This window comes from Rhopalosiphum maidis, chromosome 3, assembly GCF_003676215.2.
Source record: "Rhopalosiphum maidis isolate BTI-1 chromosome 3, ASM367621v3, whole genome shotgun sequence".
NCBI lineage: Eukaryota > Metazoa > Arthropoda > Insecta > Hemiptera > Aphididae > Rhopalosiphum > Rhopalosiphum maidis.
In genome coordinates this window covers 35,521,145-35,543,595 of record NC_040879.1, presented here as the reverse complement: position 1 = coordinate 35,543,595, position 22,451 = coordinate 35,521,145, and the positions used below count along the sequence as shown (strand labels likewise).

Below are 22,451 nucleotides of genomic sequence, written 5' to 3'. Positions count from 1 at the left end.
TTTTTAAGAATAATTTTAATACATTTTATGCATTTAATCTTTTCTTAAAGTAAAATATGACTAACAAATCAAAATGCTGTTGTGGTCATTTATTCTTGATACAACATTTAATTAATTTTAATATTTGTAAAATGGAACAGTTTTATTAGAAGTTAACATTTTAGAATACTGGTAATATTGTATATAATCTGCTACCTATATTATATAATAATTAACTAGACTTGAAATTGCATCTTCTGTATGGAAAATATATTTGTAATATAAATTTTTTTTTAATTTTTAAAATTTATATTTTTTTAAAAATTAGTTAATATTCTTAACTAATTGGATTAAAAGCTTATTCTTAATTAATTGGGTTAAAAGCTGTTTTAGATTTTAAAATGTTTGAAATTTGAATTTCTTTCTAAATTGATATTTACTTCTATTTAAAACATTAAAGAGACTTCATGCATACATATTTATTTATTACTTTTATAATATGTTAATAGATTTTTCTATCTGATAAATTGTTCATGCTTGTGTTTTTAATTTATTAAAATATTAGATTTGTATTATTAAAACTCAAATATGATGTGACATGATACTATTATTTAAATTATTAAAAATATCTAGCCAAAATAAATTGTATATTTAATGAATAGAAGAAAAAGCACTTAAATATATAGTACAACAAAATATTTGAATGAAATATTATTCTTTTATATCCTATATTGATATTTATTGTACATAAATATTTTGCTTTAAATGAAATTACTTAAAAATAAATTCTACAAAATGTCCAACTTCTTTCTTTAAACTCCTAGTTATTTTGAAGTTTAAATTTTTTTCCTTCATTTTATATTACAATTGATTTATTGAGCATGAGTAAATATTTCAATATACATAAAATTGTATTTCTTTATTAACATAATTAGTGTCTTATCAAATTAAAATAGTAAATACTCACGTATTTCATGGTTATTCTTGGTATTTATCTGTCATTGATATACTGTTTTAAAAGTACTACCACTTAATATTTATTAAGTTTATGTATCAATTATATATGAGTAAAAATTTTTATTTTCAATAATTATTATTGAATTTGTAGACTTTTACTTTAGAAAATTAATTATGGTTTAACATTTTTTATATTTTATGTTTTAAAACTATATATATATATATATATATATTAATAATAATCAAAAATAATTATGTGTAAATGGATAAAGTGAAGAGAAGCACATTTTTTAGTACAAAAAGATGCTATAGAGATTAAAGTAGAATTTATAAATTAGTTGTGAGACTAGTTATATTATACACATGATACATTTGAAAATTGTGTAGTAAATGATAAAATAGCACAGGTTCATTGTAGCACAGAGATGAGAATGATAAGGTGAACGTGTGAACTGATGGGAAGGAAAAAATAAGAAAGGACAAAATGAAGGGAATAGGCTAAGATGGTTCACTCATGTTATTATAGAAGGTGACTTGGACACTAGAGGATAGCTATATAAATTAATACAGTAGGAAAGAGAGATAGAGGAAGACTGAAAAAAAGAATAAAAACATACTTTACAAAAATACTGTTATTATTAATTATAAACTTTTTCATACTGTTAAATTAGTTTCTAATTGTTGAATTTAAAATAAAAATAAAAATAAGTATATAATATTGTTCAAAATTATTACAATGGTTGTTGTTGCTTTTGACATTGTCGAGACCAGATAATAATTATGCCTTGTACATCACTAGTCGCTAATATAGTCTCATCATAATTAAATGTAACGCCTAAAGTCACACAAGCATGCCCTTGCAATTTATTGACTGCATAATTAGATTCCCTTTCTACGTCTACAAAATAAACGCAAGAATCTTCACTGCTTGTAACTGTAAAATTAAAGTATTAAATTACTAAATTCTGATAATATAATATGAAAACTAACACATACCAACACAAGCACCCTGTCTAAATGACATAATAGGACAGAATGTTGAACGTAATAAGTTATTACTAAGAGCATGATGAACCAAAAACTTCCTTTTTAAAAATAACGAACCACCATCATTTTCAGAAACTCTATAACATAATGATAATATTAATATTTAATTAATTTCAAATTAATTTTATAAGACAAACTTGTAAAGACATAATATATTATTTGCACAATTTGCCAGCAACATTGGATCTCTAGCTTCTCGGCTAATCCATGATCTCCAACTCAAACATGTAATTGCACCACGATTTGGTGATATTAAAATTCGATGACACTTAGTAAGAATACTACTATCACTGCTACTTAATTTGAGAGACACAATTTCACTCTATATGTAGATTAAATTAATATTATTATTTACTTAATCAAATAGTAATATACTTTTATGAATATTATTACCTTGTCATTTCCAACCCATATTATTTGTCCACTATTATTAACTGCAAGAGATAAAATTTGACCTCCAATTTTGTGTTTTCCGCCTTTTGGGTACATACCCGTAGATACATTTAATACACACACAAATCCCGCTTTGTTGCCAGTCTACAGTTATAAATTAAATTATAGTATATAACTCATATCTAATAATAAATATATAAATACCATACAATGAGAATATTGTTGTTGATAGGATTAAATAAACAGACCAAGACAGATGAATAAAAAGGATCGCTAACACATCTTAGACAACAATGTCGAATTGCATCCCAAAAGCAAATAGTTGCATCAGTAGAACAACTAGCAATTAATTCATCCGAAGCAGACCAATCACAACCTAAAATATTCATATTGAACATATTTGAAATTGGAAATTGTCATAAATAAATATAAGTATATATTAGGTTTAATATGCAAAATTACAACATCTACTTTTGACCAGACATGTCCTGCTTATTGTCTATTTAATTAATTTACTCTTCATTATTACCATTATATCCAGTGGCATGTCCAGAACTTTTTTTATGGATGGGCCACAAAAGTTAAGTTCAGAATGGTTTTACTCCCTCCTCATATTATAATTTGATCTAATTAAGTTTTAATATTTTTATTCTAAATGACTAATTTTTATATTTTTATAATAAATAGTAGTTTACCTTTTATTAAAACATAAACTCTTTAAATATTCAAATCTTTTATTTTTATTGAAATACCTAATCTAATCAAAACTAATTTTTTTTCTAACTATAAATTATATTTTCATTTTTCATTGAGCATCGAACTTATACTAGTCTAGTACTTATATAAAAATGTGGGTGAGCACTTGCCTACCAGGCCCATTCCCTAAACATGCCACTGACTTTATCTGATTGATTGTATAACCTGAGGTCAATGATCACCATTGGTTTTTAACTTATACTTTTTAGCTTTTATAGCCAAATCTTTGTCGAAGCATTTTACTATTTTTTTTATTGGCTTTTGTTTAAGACCATGTTTTACGGGAATAAAATGCAATAGGTTTGAAAAGATTTTCATGAATTGTTATTTTAGATATTTTAAAAAAATAATACAATTCTAAATTCTAAATTTCTATTTACTTTTAAATAATACAATTTTATATAAATAGAAAAGTGAAGTCAATGTTCTCAAAACATTTTCTGCATTTAATCTTCTTTACATATCCTCATTTACACTACTGGTTATAAACCAACTGCAGATACCACCCTGTTAAATCTCATTTCTCCTACTATTAATTTCATTTTTTTGTAAGTGTATTTTCAATGATATTATGAACTTTGTTTGATTTCATTAATTACTAATCCCATGTCTTTATTGTTTTCTGTTAGATCCAATTTTGTTACTTAGGTTTGCTTCTGTCTTCGTATGTCAGAATATATGTACTGATGTACTGGTATAATAACTTATAATTTTTTTTAAATTTATACTTTGTTTAAAACTTCAATACCTCCTAAAAATTAAGTTTTGGATTACTTCTACTTTTTTATCTATTTGTCTTATTTTTTTCTATTATATAGAGTACATAATTATTAGAGCTCAAATTTTTATGATATTATACCTATTTTTTTTAGAGTAATAAGAATTATACCAAAATTTGACTTAAATTTTATTCATTAAATCTAAATTTCAAATTGAATTACTTATTTTACATAAGGTGATTATTTTTAGATTTAATACAATATTTCTTATTTTAAAATTAGAAATAATTAAAATTGTTTAATTTTATCATTATTACTTTAAACATTTACAAGAAAAATTAATGATAATATTATTATCATTTAACGTATAAATCAGTTTTGCAAATTTATATTTATATTTTAAGACATATACACAGCCCAGCAGGTTTTACCGATTATTAAGTAGGTATGATGAGTAAAATAAATGCATTTTAGTTAAACAACATACTTTTCCCATTTTAATTTATTATAAATTTTATATTTTTATTTATATAATTTTAATCTAAATAATACATTATTTTGAGTTTAAAATGATATTTATCCTTTTTTTTTACATAGACTTGTAGAAAAATAATCAATTATCATAAATTATATTTAATACATTTGATTTGAAGGCATATAATTGCAAATTAAAACATTTTTAAAGGCGTATTTTATTAAATTGATGGTCATTAAAATTCTAACTCTAATTATAATAAATGCATAATATTATATGTCTTACCAGTTACTGGGCCCGTATGACATCTTAGTATAGCTTTTATACATGGTGGTGAAGTCAAAACATCACAAATACTAAGAGTTCCATCATTTGATGCACAACATAATTTTGATTTATCATTATTAGCAAACTTCAACATTGTTACTGCATCTGAATGCTAAATCAACAAGAAAATAATAAATATAAACAAATTTTATAAAATGGGATATGTACCTGATCATAGATGTGATGAACATTATTAAATGCATAATTTTCTTCCATAGTACTATTTCCAACAATAGCTTTGGAAGCTTGAGCATGAGTGGTTGGAATAGGTGATGATAAAAAATCATATTTTCGAGGTAATAAATCTATTTCTAATTGCTTGTCTTTATTTAAACTCATCTGTTAAAAGTTAAAACTAAGTAATAATTTAAATAGTTCAATTAATTTGAAATGTATTTTATATATTAGTATATCCTAAACATATCCACTAAGAGACTACTTAGAAATACAAATATTATATTGTACAGGGCCGTATCCAGAGCAGGGCAAGAGGGTATGGGTCACATATTTACACATATTTTACATGGCACAAATTACAATAGTAGTTATAAGTTTTTCTTCAGTATGTAATAATTTTTTCATATATATATAATATATATTTATTATAATAACTTACTACAGTAGTCTTTCTCTATTTTTATTGTATAAAAATTATTTATATTTAAGGCTGTTGGAGCACAAAATTTTAAATATTGACAATTCATTATGCATGAAATATCTTAATATCTATATATGATGCGTATAATTGATATGTGTGGTAATATTCTCGTAAAATAGGCAGGCGTGTATGTATTTATAGCATAACTGTATTTATACAAAATGTACATGGCTTTTCAAATGCATATTTTTTACTGCGGGGGGGGGGGGAGCAAAAATGCAATGGTTCACCAAGGATGCCACCACATCACAATACAGTCCTGCATTGGTATTATAATTTATATTTCAATTTTTAAATATAACAATATCTTAATCACCACATTTAGTAAGTTATTTGAAATTATTATTTAAATATATCAAGATTAATTTACTGACCTCTTCAGATATACTTGGAGACCACAATTTAGAAAACGCTTCAATAGATTATGAGTTTCATATAAACTACAAAATTGATATAAACTATACTCTAAACCTAAAAATATTAACTATAAAAAATGCCCCAATTGTGTTTAACTTTCAATTTATTGAAGCGCATCATGAAATTTGTTGTATTCTTTTACTACCTTAAAATGCTATATTACATTTCATTGTCAAACCAATATATTGTGTCTATATTTGTGTATTTACCAAACTAGTACTTTGACTACAGGCACTGTTAGACTGCATATCAAAATTTATATTGTATCTGTTTTGTAAAATTGCTGATCTAATACGTAAATACCTTCTTCTCATACCTGGAATCATATCCTTAAAAAGAAAAATCATAAATAGATATGTACTTAAACTTGGTACTCAAAACTATACTATTAATATTAAAACTTACATCTTGTTTAGATTTTTCTCTGAGGAGTTGACTTCTTCTTCTAATGTAAAGTGTTCCTAAACAAAAATGGCACATTAAGATTAAAATTTTTTTTATTATTTCGTACTTGATAAAATTTATCAGGTATAACATTATTATTTAAAATAGATAATACAGTAATAAGTTAAAAAAATAAAGGTTTTTACTAGAGAAAAAAAAATTGATACATTTTTTTTTTTGTTAAATTAAAGACTGTAATTAAAAAAAAAATGAATTTCAAATGATATTAACAATTTTGAAAATTCTAAATGGTGAAGAAGCTTTAAGTTAATAGTTTTCTGATGACTTCAACGCTGAAGATTTGGCTCATTTAAAATTTGCTCCAATCACTTCAGTAGACGCAAAAAAAAGTTTTTCTAAGTATAAATATTTACTATTTGATAATCATGGTTCATTTAATTTTTGCAACATAAAATATACTCTAATAGTACAATGTAATAAATTTGGTTTTTTGAAAGCTTTTTTTAGGTCACATTTTGTCGATTTAATGTCATATTTACAATTTTTGGCCATTCTTTAAACTATTTTAGGTCATTAACCTCCGAACCTTAGTTAATACTAATAACTTAAGGTATTTAAAGTAATATTCATAGAATATTAATGTTATTATTTCTTGAATAATTTTTATGATTTAAATATAGATGTCATGGCTACTATATTTTGCAAAAGAATTTTTATAAATTTAATAAATACATATTTTATTAATACATATTTACATAAAAGTAAACTATTTGTGAAAATTGTTTTGTTCAAATAAGAACAATTTAGGTTACAGTCATATTTGGAGAACCAAATTTATTTAGAGTAACTTACAAGTAATTTCATGGCTATATCATTATTGGTATATAATTATTAGATTATTTTTTGGTAAAACCATTTTGCATAAAAAGAACTTCTTATGGTTTAATCATATTTAAGGAACCATATTTATATGTATTGCACTATTGTATCATGGCAGTTTTATTTTTGTTATCGATTATATGAAAATGTATTTGTTAAAAAAAACATGAAAACAATGAGTTTTAAAAGAATAGTAACATTTTTGTATAAATAATATAAATAAAATAAAAACACTATAACACGGTAAATATTATCTCCTGTATGTTGTACAAATTTAGTTCTTTTTATTTAACTAAATCATAAGTGGTTCTCTTTTATGCAAAACTATTTTATTACAACACCTCATAGGTAATGTGAAATCATTTTTAAGTTAGCTACATTGAATAACCTAACATTTAATTAAATTTTTATCAAAGTAATATTTTTATATTCTTTATCAATTGTTATAACATAAGTATGCGTTGTCCTTGTAATTATACAAATAATATGATTTTAAATTATGTAAAAAATATTCATGATTACTAAATTTATTGCTAGAGCTTAAAAGTGAATTGATCAAATTTTATTTCATTATACCTTATTCAATTTATTTAATTATAATGCTAAACTTACTAAAGTTTGGGTGATTTGAAGTTCTATAGGCGTTAAATTTGGAATCCAAAACAAAAGCTTGTTGTTGCCACATTTTGTTGTCAAAAATCCAAATTACTCAAATAACAATTGATGTAAATACACCAGAGTATATAAGGTTTGATTATGTAGTTGAGATTTAGATTAGAATGATTAATAAAATTATTTTCCTGCTATAGAATACAGTCACAATGTGATGAAGTTCCATTTGATTAAATTTCTCATGAATATTGGAATCCTGTTTATTCAGAAGTACGTTAAAAACATATAACACCATAGGGTGTTTTTTAGGTAGAGAACTAGAATAGTATAGGTAATAAGTTAATAAAGTGATCCACCATTAATCTATGGACCGTTAAAAGTAATATAAAAAATTAACTATTTTCATATAGTCTGTATAAATATATTGTATAATATATTACGCTAAGTTTAGGCGAATCTCCGAGAAAACCAAATAGTAATTGTCTAATAAATAGTATTGAATAATAAATATCAATCAATAGCATCTAATGTATTATACTCATAGAAAAGAGATCATACTATTATGCTATTATCTATGCAACGACCGTGTTGTTATCGTAGCGATAAGACGTCAACATGGAATCAGCTGTAATGACAAATGACACGTCGTGATTTATCTATTTTCTATGATCGTGATCATACCTATTAGTTATTACTCTATGGTCGTAATCAATGTTTACGTTTGTGATTTCGAAATTAAAAACTATTATGGAAGAAAAGTTACAGAAAGTGTTTGTTTAAACGTTTTCAGTGGTTAAAATAGTTATTGTGCTGAAATATTTGCGTCTGCCCATCTAAAGTAATGCTACCTGTTCTCTGCTTCTGCTGACGATATGTCAATCGAATATCAATGAATATTAAGTCCAAATGCTAACTGCCTAACGAGCACATAATATTATCGATTCATCATTATATAGTAAACGTAGATCATTTTACCTTTTCAGTAAACCATTAAATTGCTTTATCATTTATTAAATATTTAACTATATTGACTATATTTAATCAATGCCCATTGATATTAAATAAAAGTAAAAACTGCATAGACTTTTTGACTTTTTTTTTTCCGACAAAAACACCCAGCATATAGGTCAACATTTTAATTCTCAAATGAGCTCATAAAACGTTGAAGTACCACCTAAATATGATCGATCAATGAACATAAATTCAATCATACTTATTGAAAGAAACAATAAATGATGAGTAAATTAAGTTTTAATGATTCTATGTCAAAATTTACTAATAAGTGGGTGTTCGAAAATAAATATAAATTAGAGTTTTGTACTCTCTAAAAGAAACAATAGCACAACGCGAAACAGTATATTTTACAAAAAAAAATTAAGCCTATCGATACTGGTTTAGACGATTTAGTAAAAAATTGTATAAATTAATAGAATATATTAAATACTATTAAAACGGTTTACGGTGCTTATAATAAATAAAATTATCGAAGAGAACAATACAAATTATGAAAATTGTTGAATAACTTACGTCAGATTTTAAATAAAAAATGTTTACGAACTATTCAATACAAATATTATCTACTTCTATCTTGTGTCCTAAAAATTTTCTCATCAAACAATTTTCAAAATATTTTGTAGTCAAATTTCTTACCATTTTTAATATTCATACCACGATTTGAAAACAAATTAGTGTAATTCCTCAAATATTTTTTATGATTACTTATTAAGTTTAAATTTAGACAAATATAAATTTATGATGAAAGCCGAGCCGATAAGCATGACTGATAGACCGTCTCTGTTTATCGTATACATATAGTGCAATGATAATCATTTAATAATTTATGATTGAGTTATTTCCAAAATTTACATAAATGTAAATATATAATGTATAAATTGTTAATGAAATGATGAACTTGAATGAACCTAAAGATATTAATATAAATAATTATTTACAATTACAAAACCGGATAGAACTAAACGGACATACCATTTATACATAGTTTATATAATTTTTGTGGACATAATATAAAATAATAATAAATGTTTTTTTGTTTTCCTTAAAATAATGTAGCTTAAATTTTTATTTTTCACCTGGCTAAACCTTGATTGCATCTTTAATATATAATTGTGTGATATTGTATTTTTGAAAAACTGGTCCTTTATTCAAAACGTTTTAATTTTTTTTTTAAAACATGGCATACTTAATTTTTTGTTTGATACCAATTTTTAGTGATCTATTATTTATAATTTCAATAAATTTTGTATTTCTGAGCTTAATTGTTGATCAATGATCATGCAAATGATTTTTAATTATACTACCATAATTAATAATAAATTATAAATTAAAGTTATTAATAATACTTAAAATAATCTATAGTTCATAGGGCATAGACCATAGTTCATTAAAATTAAAATTAGTCAAATTCAATTCAAATTTTAAATTATACTTTCTGATATAACTACCTCCATAAGTTTCTTGTATTATCATCTATAGTACTTGATAACAGATTAGTTGGTTATTATTATTATTATTATTATTTTTTATGCTCGCCGATTGGTGTTAGTGATCGGGAAGGGGGACGCCAACTAGCGTCATTTCCGTCAAAAACAACATGCGCAATATGCGCTACTCAACAACTTGTAGTTTTTCCGCGTGTTTTTTCATTTTTTAACGTGCCGCTTTCGTAGTTTTGTTTGACATTTCAATTTCGATCGATTTCCCCTAAGTATTGTATCGATGCAGATACGTTCTATGATAGTTGTTTTTCTAACTTAGCATTTAAGGTGAGTACCACATGATTAGACATTAGCCGCTTAAAATGAGTTGTTCTGTTAAGATACGAATAGGTAGGTCATCATACACGGTTTATCAAGAGCGTCCAGTCTCTGTGCGTGACTATTATTCACATAAAGAGATCCATGATGTTCTCGAATAATATATCCAAAATGACGAAGTAATGATAAATAGATTACTTTTTGTTTTTGGACTCGTGCTAAGTGTGGGTGATAAAATTCGTAGCAATCACCTCTTTCTCATCTGCTTGTGCAATTGTTGTAATTAGATGTCATTTGTACAGTTATTAGTGGTATTATTCACTATCCCTTCTATTTAGTCTATGTGATCTATGTCTTACTATCCATTAAATTATATAAATATTGTTTAAATAAATTGATTTTACTGATAATTAACAACTACGTAGTTACACATTGAAATAGTTAAATAATTTAAATAATTTGGTTTATTATAGTAATACGTCTACTAACATGTTAATCATATTGTTAACATTGTAGGTAGCAATAAAGTACCTTAAACCTTTATATTTAACTATTGGTAGTGGTTTGTTATAGCCCCACCGCAGTAAGTTAAAACTTTATTGTCCTGCCACTTAGATTTTATCTCTTTGCTATCGTATAATTACAAAATAATGACTTTATTTAGTAATATATATTAATCTAATAGTTCTAATAATCTAATAATAAATTAAAAAATGTATAAAAATGCTTGTTTTCAGTGATTCCCAAAATTCTGCTACTTCTTTTAAAATCATATCAAACAGATCACTATTAATTGTTTTGATCGCTTCATAAATTCTACCATGTATGAGTAAAATATGCCTATCTGTTCCTCTATGTTTTTATTGTCCTATTTGGTTGAATCCCACATTCTCTCTACATTTTGTGTGGGAGCTCTTGAGTTAGGGTCCACGAAATTGTACCCATGATTAAATTGATTATATTTAAACCCATCTATTCATTATTATTATGGACGACGGGTAGATAAAAAACCTAACTGGTGGAGTTATAAAGTTTTCACTCACTACAGCGAGGCTATAACAAACCAGTACCCAACTATTATCGGAATCTCAGTATCTGCTTATAAAATCGTTAATCTAAATAATAATTAATATATATATATTTAGATTACCATCATAGAACTTAGTAGCAAAAATGGAAGGTAAAATACTCAACCAGGAAACCATTGTTGAACACAATCTGGCCAATGAACAAATTGCTAATTTAAAATCAAAACGCAAATACGATATAATTGTTTTTGGCGCCTCAGGATTCACTGGACAATTTGTTGTTATGGAAATGGGTCGCTTTTCTCAAATCTACAATTTGACTTGGGCTATTGCTGGGCGTAACACTGATAAATTACAAGATGTATTAGATAAATTGTATAAAACTAATGGTAAGTTCTTTGTTTTACTATAATAATTACTGTAAAATAATTAATTAATTTAGAATCAACAGATAACAGCTTTCATTTTTTAAGGAACGTTAAAAACCATTGTGTATATGTTTAAATTCTTAACTTTTAAAACAACAATGGTGTTTTTCGTTTCTATAAATGATGTTAAGCACTGTCTTCAGCAATAAAGTTATTTTAATGTCTTAGAGAATAAAATTCAATTGTATTCTATTTTTAATTTATATATAATATTTTATTGTTCAAAGTAAGATTAATGATAAACAATAGGCTATAGAAAGAACTATAGGTATTAATACTTATCTTTAGAAACTTTTAATATATTTATCAAATATTATATAGATGGTTATGAAGATAATAAAATTGATATTATTTATGCCGATGTACAAGATATTAAAACTATAATGAGAATGTCTCAAACAACTTCCGTGGTTATAAATTGTACTGGACCGTACTATATCTATGGAGAAGTTGTAGTCAAATCTTGTGTTTTGACATCTACTCATTATGTAGATGTAACTGGTGAATCATTAGTAAGTGATATATAGGTTGTTATAATTTAGATTAATTGATGTTTTTATTTCGGAATCTTTAAGAATCTACAAACACATTATATCATAGTATTTTAAAAAGCATGTTAAATATTTATATTAGTTACAGATTTATTACATTTTTGTTATATTATTATTGTATGATTGAGAAATGACAAATATAATGAAATTATGCTTAGAAAATGTTATTATTTTGATATCTACTCAATTATACAACACATTTCTAATTATAGTTTATGGAGAAAATGGCATATATTTATAATAGACAAGCTGAAGAAAACAATTCAATAATTGTTAGTGCACTTGGTATGGAGAGCGTGCCTGCTGACCTCGGTGTAGAATTTTTATACAAAAATTTTAATGGTATTTCAATAGTTAATAGATATTGAGTAAATAATATAGGTGCTTGAATTAATTATGTTTTATTTCAGGTGAATTGAAGAATGTTGACATATACATGAAACTTTATAGCAGTTTGTATGTATTAACTAATGTGAGTAATATATTTTTATTTGTATATTATTATAATAACTAATTTTTTATGAAGCGCTGTCAACATTATTGTCATTTTTAATGTATTAGCTTTTTCTATCTGATTGTATTAGTGTACACTGGAATACACAAGTTGTATAAATGATTAGTATGACTAGTATGACCAGACTAATAGATAATACAATCTCCATATTATGATGGTGATTTTAATTATACTATAGCCCATAAGAGAATAACCATATTCCATGAATCGAATAGTCAGCAATAATGACAATCGTAAGTATTGGCAGGCTATTTTTCTCCTACCAAAGTTTTATTCCTGTACAAATATTAACTTTTCATCTCAATGGTTGTTTTGACCAGTTTATTTCCCATGTGTAGAAAGATATGTAAAGGAATCTGTGCTCAGTGGTAATCAATGGTTGTTCTCTTGTGGTTATTAGTATACACAAGTGCTAGAAAATGACACTATACGTTTTGAAGGTGTGAAAAATGACAAAATACTGTGTACATCTGTGTGATATAATATTAATATTTGAGTATAGTATGAATCAATTAAACAGATGATATATGGCACAATAATTAAAAAATATTGATACATTTAGTAATAATTATTGATAAATAATACTATTGTATATGTTTTATTACTTAAAATATAACTTAAAGATTTATCAAGATCAATATACTAAGATTGTATATGTACATTTTTATTTTTTAATTAGAAATTTTAGTCATTGGCATGTTATTTTATTATATAACTTTTAAAATAAAGATAAACGCTTATATAGTTATATAATATATTGATTATTTTATTCCAAACCCTAATAACCTATGATTGTATTTTAGAGCGCATTGATACATGATGGTACTTGGATAAGTGCTATATTACATATGGCTACTAAAAACCAACGATTATACTACCGAAATCTATTAGATGAGTTAATGGGAATAACTAGAGTAAAACCAAATGTTTCCAAGTATGTATTATACTATAACACATTTGTTTTAAAATTACATCACTAAATTAAAAAAGAAATGCATCTAGGTTCTAGTTAATTATTCTAGCATAACATTATTTTCATACATCAAAAATATAAAAATGAATTTTTTTTTACATTTTTAAATGTTTTTTAAAAAACAGTAGAATATACAAAATATATTTTAATATAACTATTAACTTAGGTAATATTTGTATTATATTGTATCCAAGTGTGGTCTTTGTTCATATTCTTATCATTTAATTTTATAATAGATCAATCAATATATGTTAAAAGTAATAGTTAAATATATTATTCTGAATGTAAAATGTATTTTGTTGAGTGTTTGTAATATGAAAACAATGTGTCATTCAGGTGTATAACATATTAAAAATTTCCCTTTGTGATGGTACATTGACTATTGTAAAATATAATCATTCAAAGTTGTGATACTTTTTTAACACTATCATAGAAATATGCATTGTCTCAATCAACTGTGAAAATATTATGTTCTCTTTATATGAGAATAATTATTGAATAATAAATTTAAACTTATTATATTTAAAAACTAATTCATTTTAAATTTTAGGATATTACATAGACGGCAAATCAGTATGCAAGTTGATACCAAAGAATGGTGTTTGGCTTTCCCAGAACCAGATCAAGCTGTTATTGCTAGATCAGTGCATCACGCCAAAACTATAGATAATTTACCGTATAATTTTAATGTTCGAAACTATATGGTTTTTGGTAGTTTAATATCAGCTATTATTGGTTTATTCATATTTGTACTGTTATCAATCATGGCTGCATTTGAACCAATTAGAATTCTCCTTGTTCGGGTAGGATAATCCAGTCATTATTGGCAAAGCAGTCTAAAGGTTTTGTAAATCTTAAATATTTCTTGGCCTTCAACTACAATATACAATTTTGATATCTTTATTTCTTAACACTTATTTATATTATACTAATTAATATTCTATTAGCTATTTAATACTAAACTATTAGATAATAATTAACTTTTGAGAATCTTTTTATTTATATTACCTAGTTATAATTAAATACTTATGGTAGTTTTTTTTTAACAAAAAGTATAATACATAATATATTAAAAATTGTTAAACTTTTATGTTCTATGAAAATCTATTATTTTAAATAATTTTAAAACGAGTTACATAAAATTAATGTACTGCAGTGGCGCCAAAATTTTTAAAATGTAGTTGAGTAATTTAAAAACTTAAGCATAAAAAAAAAAAAAACTCAATTGGTAGGGCGGGGATTTAAAAATATATATTTACTCATAATAAAGTTAGGAGGTTAATTTAATGTGGCCTATCTACCATGTTATAAAGGTACTAAAACGTTTATTGGGGTTAGCAGCTTATAAATCACTGATATAATTAGTATAAAGTTAGTCTACAGTCAATTAAAAACAATAATTAAATGATTAAATATATTTTAACATTACTTAAATATGAATACCCTGTTAGGAATAAGAATCAACCCAGGCAATAGACCAAAAATCCTTGCTATTCTACATAGACTATAAATATATTATTAATATTCTGAATAGATTGTTATTAGTTGATCATTTATAATTTAATAAAAAAACAATATCGGGTTGATTAAAAATTAATTTACCTCCATTAAGTTAATTAAATATTATACTTCTATTAAATTGAAGATAAATTGCTTATTTATATATTGAAGTGGTGTAGTTTGTAATTTAAATTTATCAGTTCTATAAAATTAAAAATTTAATTGATAATATTACTTAATAAATTGGAATTTCTTAGATTTCCTTAGAATTTCCGTGATCATGCCTTAAGACTGCTTTAATAATTAATAGTAGTATTTTATAAAATCAATGAATGTTATTTATACAAAATTATAGTATCCAAAATGGTTTTCATTCGGGATTGCTACAAAAACAGGCCCAAATGAAAAACTCTTGGAAAATTCACGCATGTCATTAACTTTGATTGGTCAAGGAACAACATCTGTCAAGCATCCTACTGTAAATCTTAAGAAAATAACATATAAACATAATACTTCCACAAGACAAACTGTTATTAAGGTAATTTTTATTATTACTAATTGCTCACTATGAATTTGATATATCATGGATAAATCATTAATAATTAATAACAATTTTGATAGACTTATGTTTAAATTTTTTATGTTTATAGGTCAAAGCTAAAAACCCAGGTTATGGATTTACTAGTAAAGCTGTTATCTTGGGAGCTATAACTATAATAAAAGATCAAATTAATATTCCTAAAGGGTAGGGTATACAATATTTTTTTAATGACAGAGATTCAAATATTATTAAAATATTATGTTGTATAGGGGAGTTTTAACACCGGCTTCTGCATTCCGTAATACACAATTTGTGAAACGTTTAATGGATCACGATGCTGCAGTTTTTGAAATTGAGTCTGATTTAGTTACTTACTGAGAACAACAAAAATTATTTTAAGTCTATTCTATTGTTACATCTAGCTGTTTTTAGTCTTTCATTATATTCAAAATGTATTCCATTATAGTTTTCTTTAGAAATGTTAAAATTAAATTGTTTTTGTTACATATCTGTGATTGTTTTACCTAGTGTTCCATAATGTTATGTAACTCTTTATCTAACAAAATTTAAAATGTTTTATTGTTTTTGTTATTTTATGTTTATAAATCATACTGTATCTTATGACATACAAGTACACCTACATTTAGAAAATGATTTATGGTTAATATATAAATGTATAATTAAATAACCTAAAAAAAAAATAAGAATTGTATGTATTCATATTTCATGGTCTGTTTATTTTCAATAAAAAATATATTTTACACTTAAAATAAAAGCGCTACTTCATAGTTAAAACTTTAATTATTGACAATAAGTACTTAAGTTTAGTTACTTGCATTTTATTTTTATACTTAAATATGTGGATATCAATTATTTTGTAAAATTAATGTGTATCATATTATACATTATTATAAATAATGTTTATAATATATATTTATATTAAAGTCATTGGATATTGCTAAAATTTAATTCATATAAAAATTATTTTTATTTATTATTGTTCATAAATTTGGCCAAAATATTGGAAGATTCCCAGCATAATTTCATATGTATAATATTATAATTTTATATTATCTTTTACAACTTAAATTAGTTCCAATATGTATTGAACTGAAAATCTTTAGATATTAACAAGGAAAAGATAAAATTTTTACAACAAGAAAGCCTATTAATGCTGTTTGTATAAAAGTTGATGTATAAATATATCTAGTATAATTATAGCTCTAACTTAAAATGTTTTTATGCTAATAGAGCAAACCTAAAAAACAGTTTTAACACTGTGTTATCATGGGATTAATAATTATAATAAATGGTGATATTCGTACTCTCACAAAGTATGGCATGACATTTTATTAAAAAATATTATATTGTAAAAGATTTTTTTAACATTGTCTGCAGCATTCCATAATCCTCAATTTGTAAATCATTTAATGAATGATGTAAAAAAATAATTTAATTCTATTTTTATCTTGTTAGTTGTATTTTTTATGTCTTATAATATTCAAAAAAATTTTAGTATAGTCTTTAATTAAACACTCAATTATTAAAAGTAATATAAATAAATTTTTACCCAAAAAAATTTAGTGTTGTTAACATTAAGATTATTGTTAATTTTTCTTCTGTAAACATAAATGTTAGGATATTATCTAGATCATTTATATAGACTTTTATTGACATTTCAATTTATACTAATTCTAACTATGCACAATTTAAATTTAGATTTTATTTTATTGTAAGTTTGTAAAACAACACATACAGGTATTACACTCACTTATTATTAATTTTAAAAACTTTAAAACTTTAATTTTTTAATTTTCTATTTGTAAAATATATTTTTAAATTTTATTTTGTTTTTACACATTAACACTGTATGACTTCTTCTTAACAAGTTAAATTAATACTTACCTAAATAAAAAAATCATTTGTATTTATGTTATTTTATAACAAATAATTCACAATTTCAAATTTTATAAAATAATTTGTTTGCTATGAAATAAAGTATAAAATTTAATTTTTATACATAAGCAAATATTATAAATGTACCTATAATCATACATTCATACTTCATAATTGATTTGTATTCTTATATGAGTGACTATTATACTTGGATCTTCTGATTCCAAGACACTTGGTGAAAACTGAAAAAAATGTAAACTAAAATGGTTATAATTATGTCTACATTGGCTTTATTTTTACAATTATGTTATAAATAGATATAATAATGTAACGGTACGAGTTTGCATTATGGCAATGTAGGTATCTATGTACAACAACCACAACATTAGGTACTTTGTAAGAATTGTTTTCAAATTTCAAGTAACATAAATGTAATAAAAATATTTTTTTGTCATGTCTGTCCAAAAAAGTTACAATGTTGACATGAAGAGTAAAACTTAAAAATAATTCTAGACAGAATATTTGGATATAATCTTAACCATGACTAAATAAACTAAATAATTATTTAATCATGATCTTAACCTTAATATAAGTAAATACATATTTTATAATACATGGAAAATATTATACTTATATATTTTTGATTACTTAATATTATCCCAAGTCCTAACTTATAAACTTTCAATATTTATGGTTTTAAAAAATTAAAAAATAATTTAGTTTAGGAGACACACGTATAGAATTTGCTTGCTACAGGCTTCAGAAAATTACAAGCTTTGGTAAAAAATTACTATAACAAAGGGGCCTTCAAGTCATTGACTATATTATGACCAAAACGTATTGAACGTTATAAAAGAGTTGTCATTATAAAGTATTGATATAATAGAAGTCTGTTCCATTTTATATCATATTTTTTTGGGTAGCTGATGGTACTATTCAACTATTGGTATCCGATACTAAACAATCACTTATTGCTGAGATCAAGTTGTGTAAGGTTAGTAATCTATAGCAGAAATTTTATTGGTTTATATATTTTTATAAATGTTGAAAACGAAGATTTTGGTTTTTAAAAATTCTTACGTGGAATGACGTTTCAAAAATCTAAAATTTAATGTTTTAGATAAATCTAACACAAACACTAGTAATTTGTTATAGAGATCAATTTTAACACTTTTTTTAGTTTTGGGACTGATAATCGTAGGATAATCAATGTGGTACGTACAAGCGGAAATTTTGTGAAATTACTGGCGGGGGGGGGGGCTGAGCAATATAATATATGCTCATTACACCTATATAATGCTTAGACCTGTACTTTAAATTTCTGGAGAGGCTTAATCCCCTCAAGCCCATCCAATTTCCGCCTAAGGTGGTACGCATAAGTTAAAATAATGATAATTTGTATTATTAAAAGTTTAGATAACTAAATATTAAACTTATAAACTTAAATATTTATTTAATAAGTTTATTATCTATATCTGTGAATATTTATTATTTAATATCAACAATCAAGATAATTGACAATTTTTAATTCGGTTATTTTACCGGACATATTTTAGTATTGAAGTTAGATTGGTGGTATTTTTTTTTCTTATTTCATTTGATACCTAATTAGGAATTTGAAAATTTCTGAATTTGATTTTTTTTTTTTTTATATATTTTCATCTTTCATTACTTCAGTAGAACTAGGGTATCACTGCGGACAACCATCTGTTGTTGACACTGTTATGGTGAACACTGATACCGACAACGGCGACAACAGTATGATGATACGAGCCCGTGTTCAAACAGCAACAGTATTATATTATATTCGATATATTACTATAACCCAATATTTTTCTTGTGTTGGTTGGCTATGGAGGTGCAAAGGCTATAGATAACGTATACGTCGCCGTCCGCCGTTCCATAGTTTTGACTTATATACAGAATAATACGCGTCTGTGCGTGCGCGATCGACTCTACTCAGCATAAGTTTTTGTTTTGCGCGCGCGTGTTTGTGTGCGTGTGCGTGTGCGTATATGGGTGTGTGTGTGTGTGTTTTTCTCATCAAAACGTCTATTGATCTATGAAGCGAAGGCAATCATCGTAGTCGTCATTCGACAGCGGCGACAGGTGTTCTATCAAACGACGGCGATTTCCATCTCGTTTACTGTTTAGTGTTAGATCGTTGTTGTGGTATCTATTGATTTGCATATAACCCATGATTAGTGGACTACCGTTCGCTTATTGAAAATTTGTCGAACATTCGTTTGGTGTTGAACTGCTACAGTAAAGTAGCATGGTGACTTGGACGTAGCGGACAATTACGACATTCACTGTGGTGTCTAATTTGGACTTGTGCGATGTCGGTAGTGTGCCCGACATTGTTGAATCTCGTAGGATCTCGTGTCATACGTGGTCCCAGCTGGAAATGGAACAAGCAGGTAATTTCGAATTTTCGCTAATTTGCTTATTATTCGATTATAATAAAGGTTGTCATATGGATGGGTGGCAGTAACGATAAGGTTTTACAATTTAATATTATTGTTGTATTGCTTATATTAGGATGGAGGAGAAGGCTTTTTAGGAACAGTCAGGAGTTTTGAATCTCATGAAGAAGTTGTTGTAGTCTGGGACAATGGAATAGCAGCCAATTACAGATGTTCCGGTCAATATGATTTGCGTGTTTACGACAGTGGACCAACCGGTAAGACATTGTGTTTATTAAGTATACCTTAAATTTCAAATATCTGCTTGCTTTTTAGTCATTAATATCTGTTAGAAATAATCAATATTAATATTGATAATATTCAGTTTGATTTAGGTAAAAGATAGGTTTACATTTTTTGTGATAATATCATTACTTAGGTATGTAAATTTTAAGTAATTGTTATTATTAACTAATATTGTAGAAGTAATACAATTTAATAAATTAAAACAAACTTGCTATCAAACTAATAATAATATATATGTATATAAGAAATTTTCAGTTTTAGAAAAGTTATATTTAAATTGTTTTAACTTAGATATTGATTTATTTCATTAGACTTTTCTAATGAAATAGACCTTCTATAAACCTTCTTATATTCTCATACTATTTTAAAAATAAAATTATTTGTTATTTGTGTCTAATATAGGATGATTTTTTTTTTATTGATCAATGCTCATTATTTCAAAATCTATTAATATTTTTTATATAATTTCCTGTCAAAATAAAACAACTAATAAATAATTTTTTGAAAAACATATTTTTATCATTATACTTTTTAAATATTTTACTGTTTTTAATAACAACATACATTTTTTATTTCATGTTCAGAATATTTTTGGGAGTATTTTGATATATGAAAATCAAAATTTGGATGAGTAGTTGATAAGTTATTAGTAGAGTTTTGGACTTCTAGCACTATAAATACTAAAATATGTACTTACATATGACTCGATAAACTTAAAATATGCACTTAAAAAATAAAGTATTAGAACCAAATTTTGTTATAACAATTTTAAATGACTACATACTCATTGTTTTTCCTTTGAAATTTTTATTATTCAATTTTAAAATTAAAACAATGAAACGCACAGACACACTATGAACTGAACTCTTAAATAATGACAACAAACAATGATTGTGGCAACAATTGTGACGTACTAGTGCTGTTTATTGATCACACAATAAATTAGATTATTGTCTTTACTTCCCGAGCGTTAACGAATGTAGCCTGTTGATAAGTACGCATATCTTACGTCTTTCAATAATCCACCTCAAATAACTAGGATGTGTATGTGTTTGAACATTTGAATTGCTTTTGCTGAGTACTTATAAATTATGTAATTGTACAATATTATTGCAACAGATAAACAAATAATCATAATAATGCTCAAAACAAAAATTTTGTAATTAATAGTTCAACATTTTTAATATATTTTGAGCAATAATATTTTCCATAAACTGTTAATAATCATTGAACATAAATAATAATAAATAATCATTGTGTCAATATAGCAAAAAATTTAAAAATGTGCAAAATAAAATTTTATATTTGAATTATCCCTACTCTAAAATGTATTTGTACATCACCCTGTTATATTTTACTCAGTGCCTCGACTTGGTGAGGTACGCAAAGGGATAGAGTACCCCCACTAATTTTTCAGTAATTTTAGTGTATCCCTACTATTATTTTTAAGGGAAAAGCACGGGACGCTTCATCATTTTTCTTTTTTATCAAAATGCACGAAATACTATCATAATTTTTCTTATGGGTTATTTCAAAATTGTGCATCTATAAAAATAAATAGTTAAAAATCTATGTTTTTTTTATTTATTTACTTTTAGTATCCTTTTGAGTTAGTTTTTATTTCTTAATATAATATATATAACAAGTACAATAATTACTAATTGCCTATGCTTTATAATAAACTTATTGTTTTTTCTAATTGATTACCTTTTTACAAATATTTTTTATGATTTAAACAGAAGCATTAGGAGTTGTGGGGCATAGCCCCCAAGGCTCAATAACGTTAAATAAGTAATAGGGATGCGTTTTTTAAAAGTAAACAGAGTCCCCCTATTTTAATTTTGCCAAGTCCAGCACTGGTTTTACTACATTTATGATGGATATGCAAATGCTATAAATCCTGAACTTTGG

General features: G+C 25.0%; 3 protein-coding genes across 7 annotated transcripts in view; 2 read left to right on the top strand and 1 right to left on the bottom strand.

Annotated features, from left to right (window-relative positions):
* Positions 1-1,550: 1,550 nt before the first annotated feature.
* LOC113556614 (WD repeat-containing protein 13-like) lies at positions 1,551-8,179 on the bottom strand. 4 transcript variants are annotated; one of them, XM_026961672.2, is made up of 10 exons: positions 7,625-8,179; positions 6,134-6,189; positions 5,938-6,057; positions 4,822-4,992; positions 4,612-4,765; positions 2,586-2,752; positions 2,377-2,520; positions 2,121-2,305; positions 1,933-2,060; positions 1,551-1,870 (listed from the first exon to the last, which is right to left on the bottom strand). In XM_026961672.2, exons 1-10 carry the CDS (start codon positions 7,695-7,697, stop codon positions 1,668-1,670), a joined length of 1,401 nt encoding a protein of 466 aa, XP_026817473.1. In that variant the 5' UTR covers positions 7,698-8,179; the 3' UTR covers positions 1,551-1,667. The 4 variants fall into 4 exon arrangements, with proteins under 4 accessions (XP_026817473.1, XP_026817474.1, XP_026817475.1 ...); XM_026961673.2 differs by having other exon boundaries at positions 6,032-6,057; positions 7,625-7,652; XM_026961674.2 differs by lacking the exon at positions 7,625-8,179 and having other exon boundaries at positions 6,045-6,057.
* A 3,392-nt stretch (positions 8,180-11,571) lies between these two features.
* On the top strand, positions 11,572-16,587 carry LOC113556463 (saccharopine dehydrogenase-like oxidoreductase). The gene is made up of 9 exons (XM_026961419.1): positions 11,572-11,815; positions 12,176-12,366; positions 12,618-12,747; positions 12,816-12,877; positions 13,723-13,853; positions 14,443-14,695; positions 15,748-15,930; positions 16,043-16,137; positions 16,203-16,587. Exons 1-9 carry the CDS (start codon positions 11,572-11,574, stop codon positions 16,309-16,311), a joined length of 1,398 nt encoding a protein of 465 aa, XP_026817220.1. The 3' UTR covers positions 16,312-16,587.
* A 3,525-nt stretch (positions 16,588-20,112) lies between these two features.
* LOC113559411 (E3 ubiquitin-protein ligase mind-bomb-like) overlaps positions 20,113-22,451 on the top strand; it is a 39,608-nt gene continuing 37,269 nt past the window's right edge. For both annotated transcript variants that reach the window (XM_026965219.1, XM_026965217.1), the window contains exons 1-2: positions 20,113-20,249; positions 20,371-20,512. In XM_026965219.1, coding sequence (XP_026821020.1) covers positions 20,169-20,249; positions 20,371-20,512 — 223 coding nt within the window. In that variant the 5' untranslated portion in view covers positions 20,113-20,168. The remainder of the gene's footprint in view (positions 20,250-20,370; positions 20,513-22,451) is intronic.

Excerpts from the sequence above, each read along its gene's own strand:
- LOC113556463 (XM_026961419.1), top strand. The coding sequence starts at position 11,572 with ATGGAAGGTAAAATACTCAACCAGGAAACCATTGTTGAACACAATCTG. Across the intron at positions 11,816-12,175 it reads TAAATTGTATAAAACTAATG|ATGGTTATGAAGATAATAAA; the intron begins GTAAGTTCTTTG and ends AATATTATATAG. Across the intron at positions 16,138-16,202 it reads CAAATTAATATTCCTAAAGG|GGGAGTTTTAACACCGGCTT; the intron begins GTAGGGTATACA and ends TATGTTGTATAG.
- LOC113556614 (XM_026961672.2), bottom strand. The coding sequence starts at position 7,697 with ATGTGGCAACAACAAGCTTTTGTTTTGGATTCCAAATTTAACGCCTAT. Across the intron at positions 6,190-7,624 it reads TTCAAATCACCCAAACTTTA|GAACACTTTACATTAGAAGA; the intron begins GTAAGTTTAGCA and ends ATTTTTGTTTAG. Across the intron at positions 2,753-4,611 it reads TCATACGGGCCCAGTAACTG|GTTGTGATTGGTCTGCTTCG; the intron begins GTAAGACATATA and ends TGAATATTTTAG.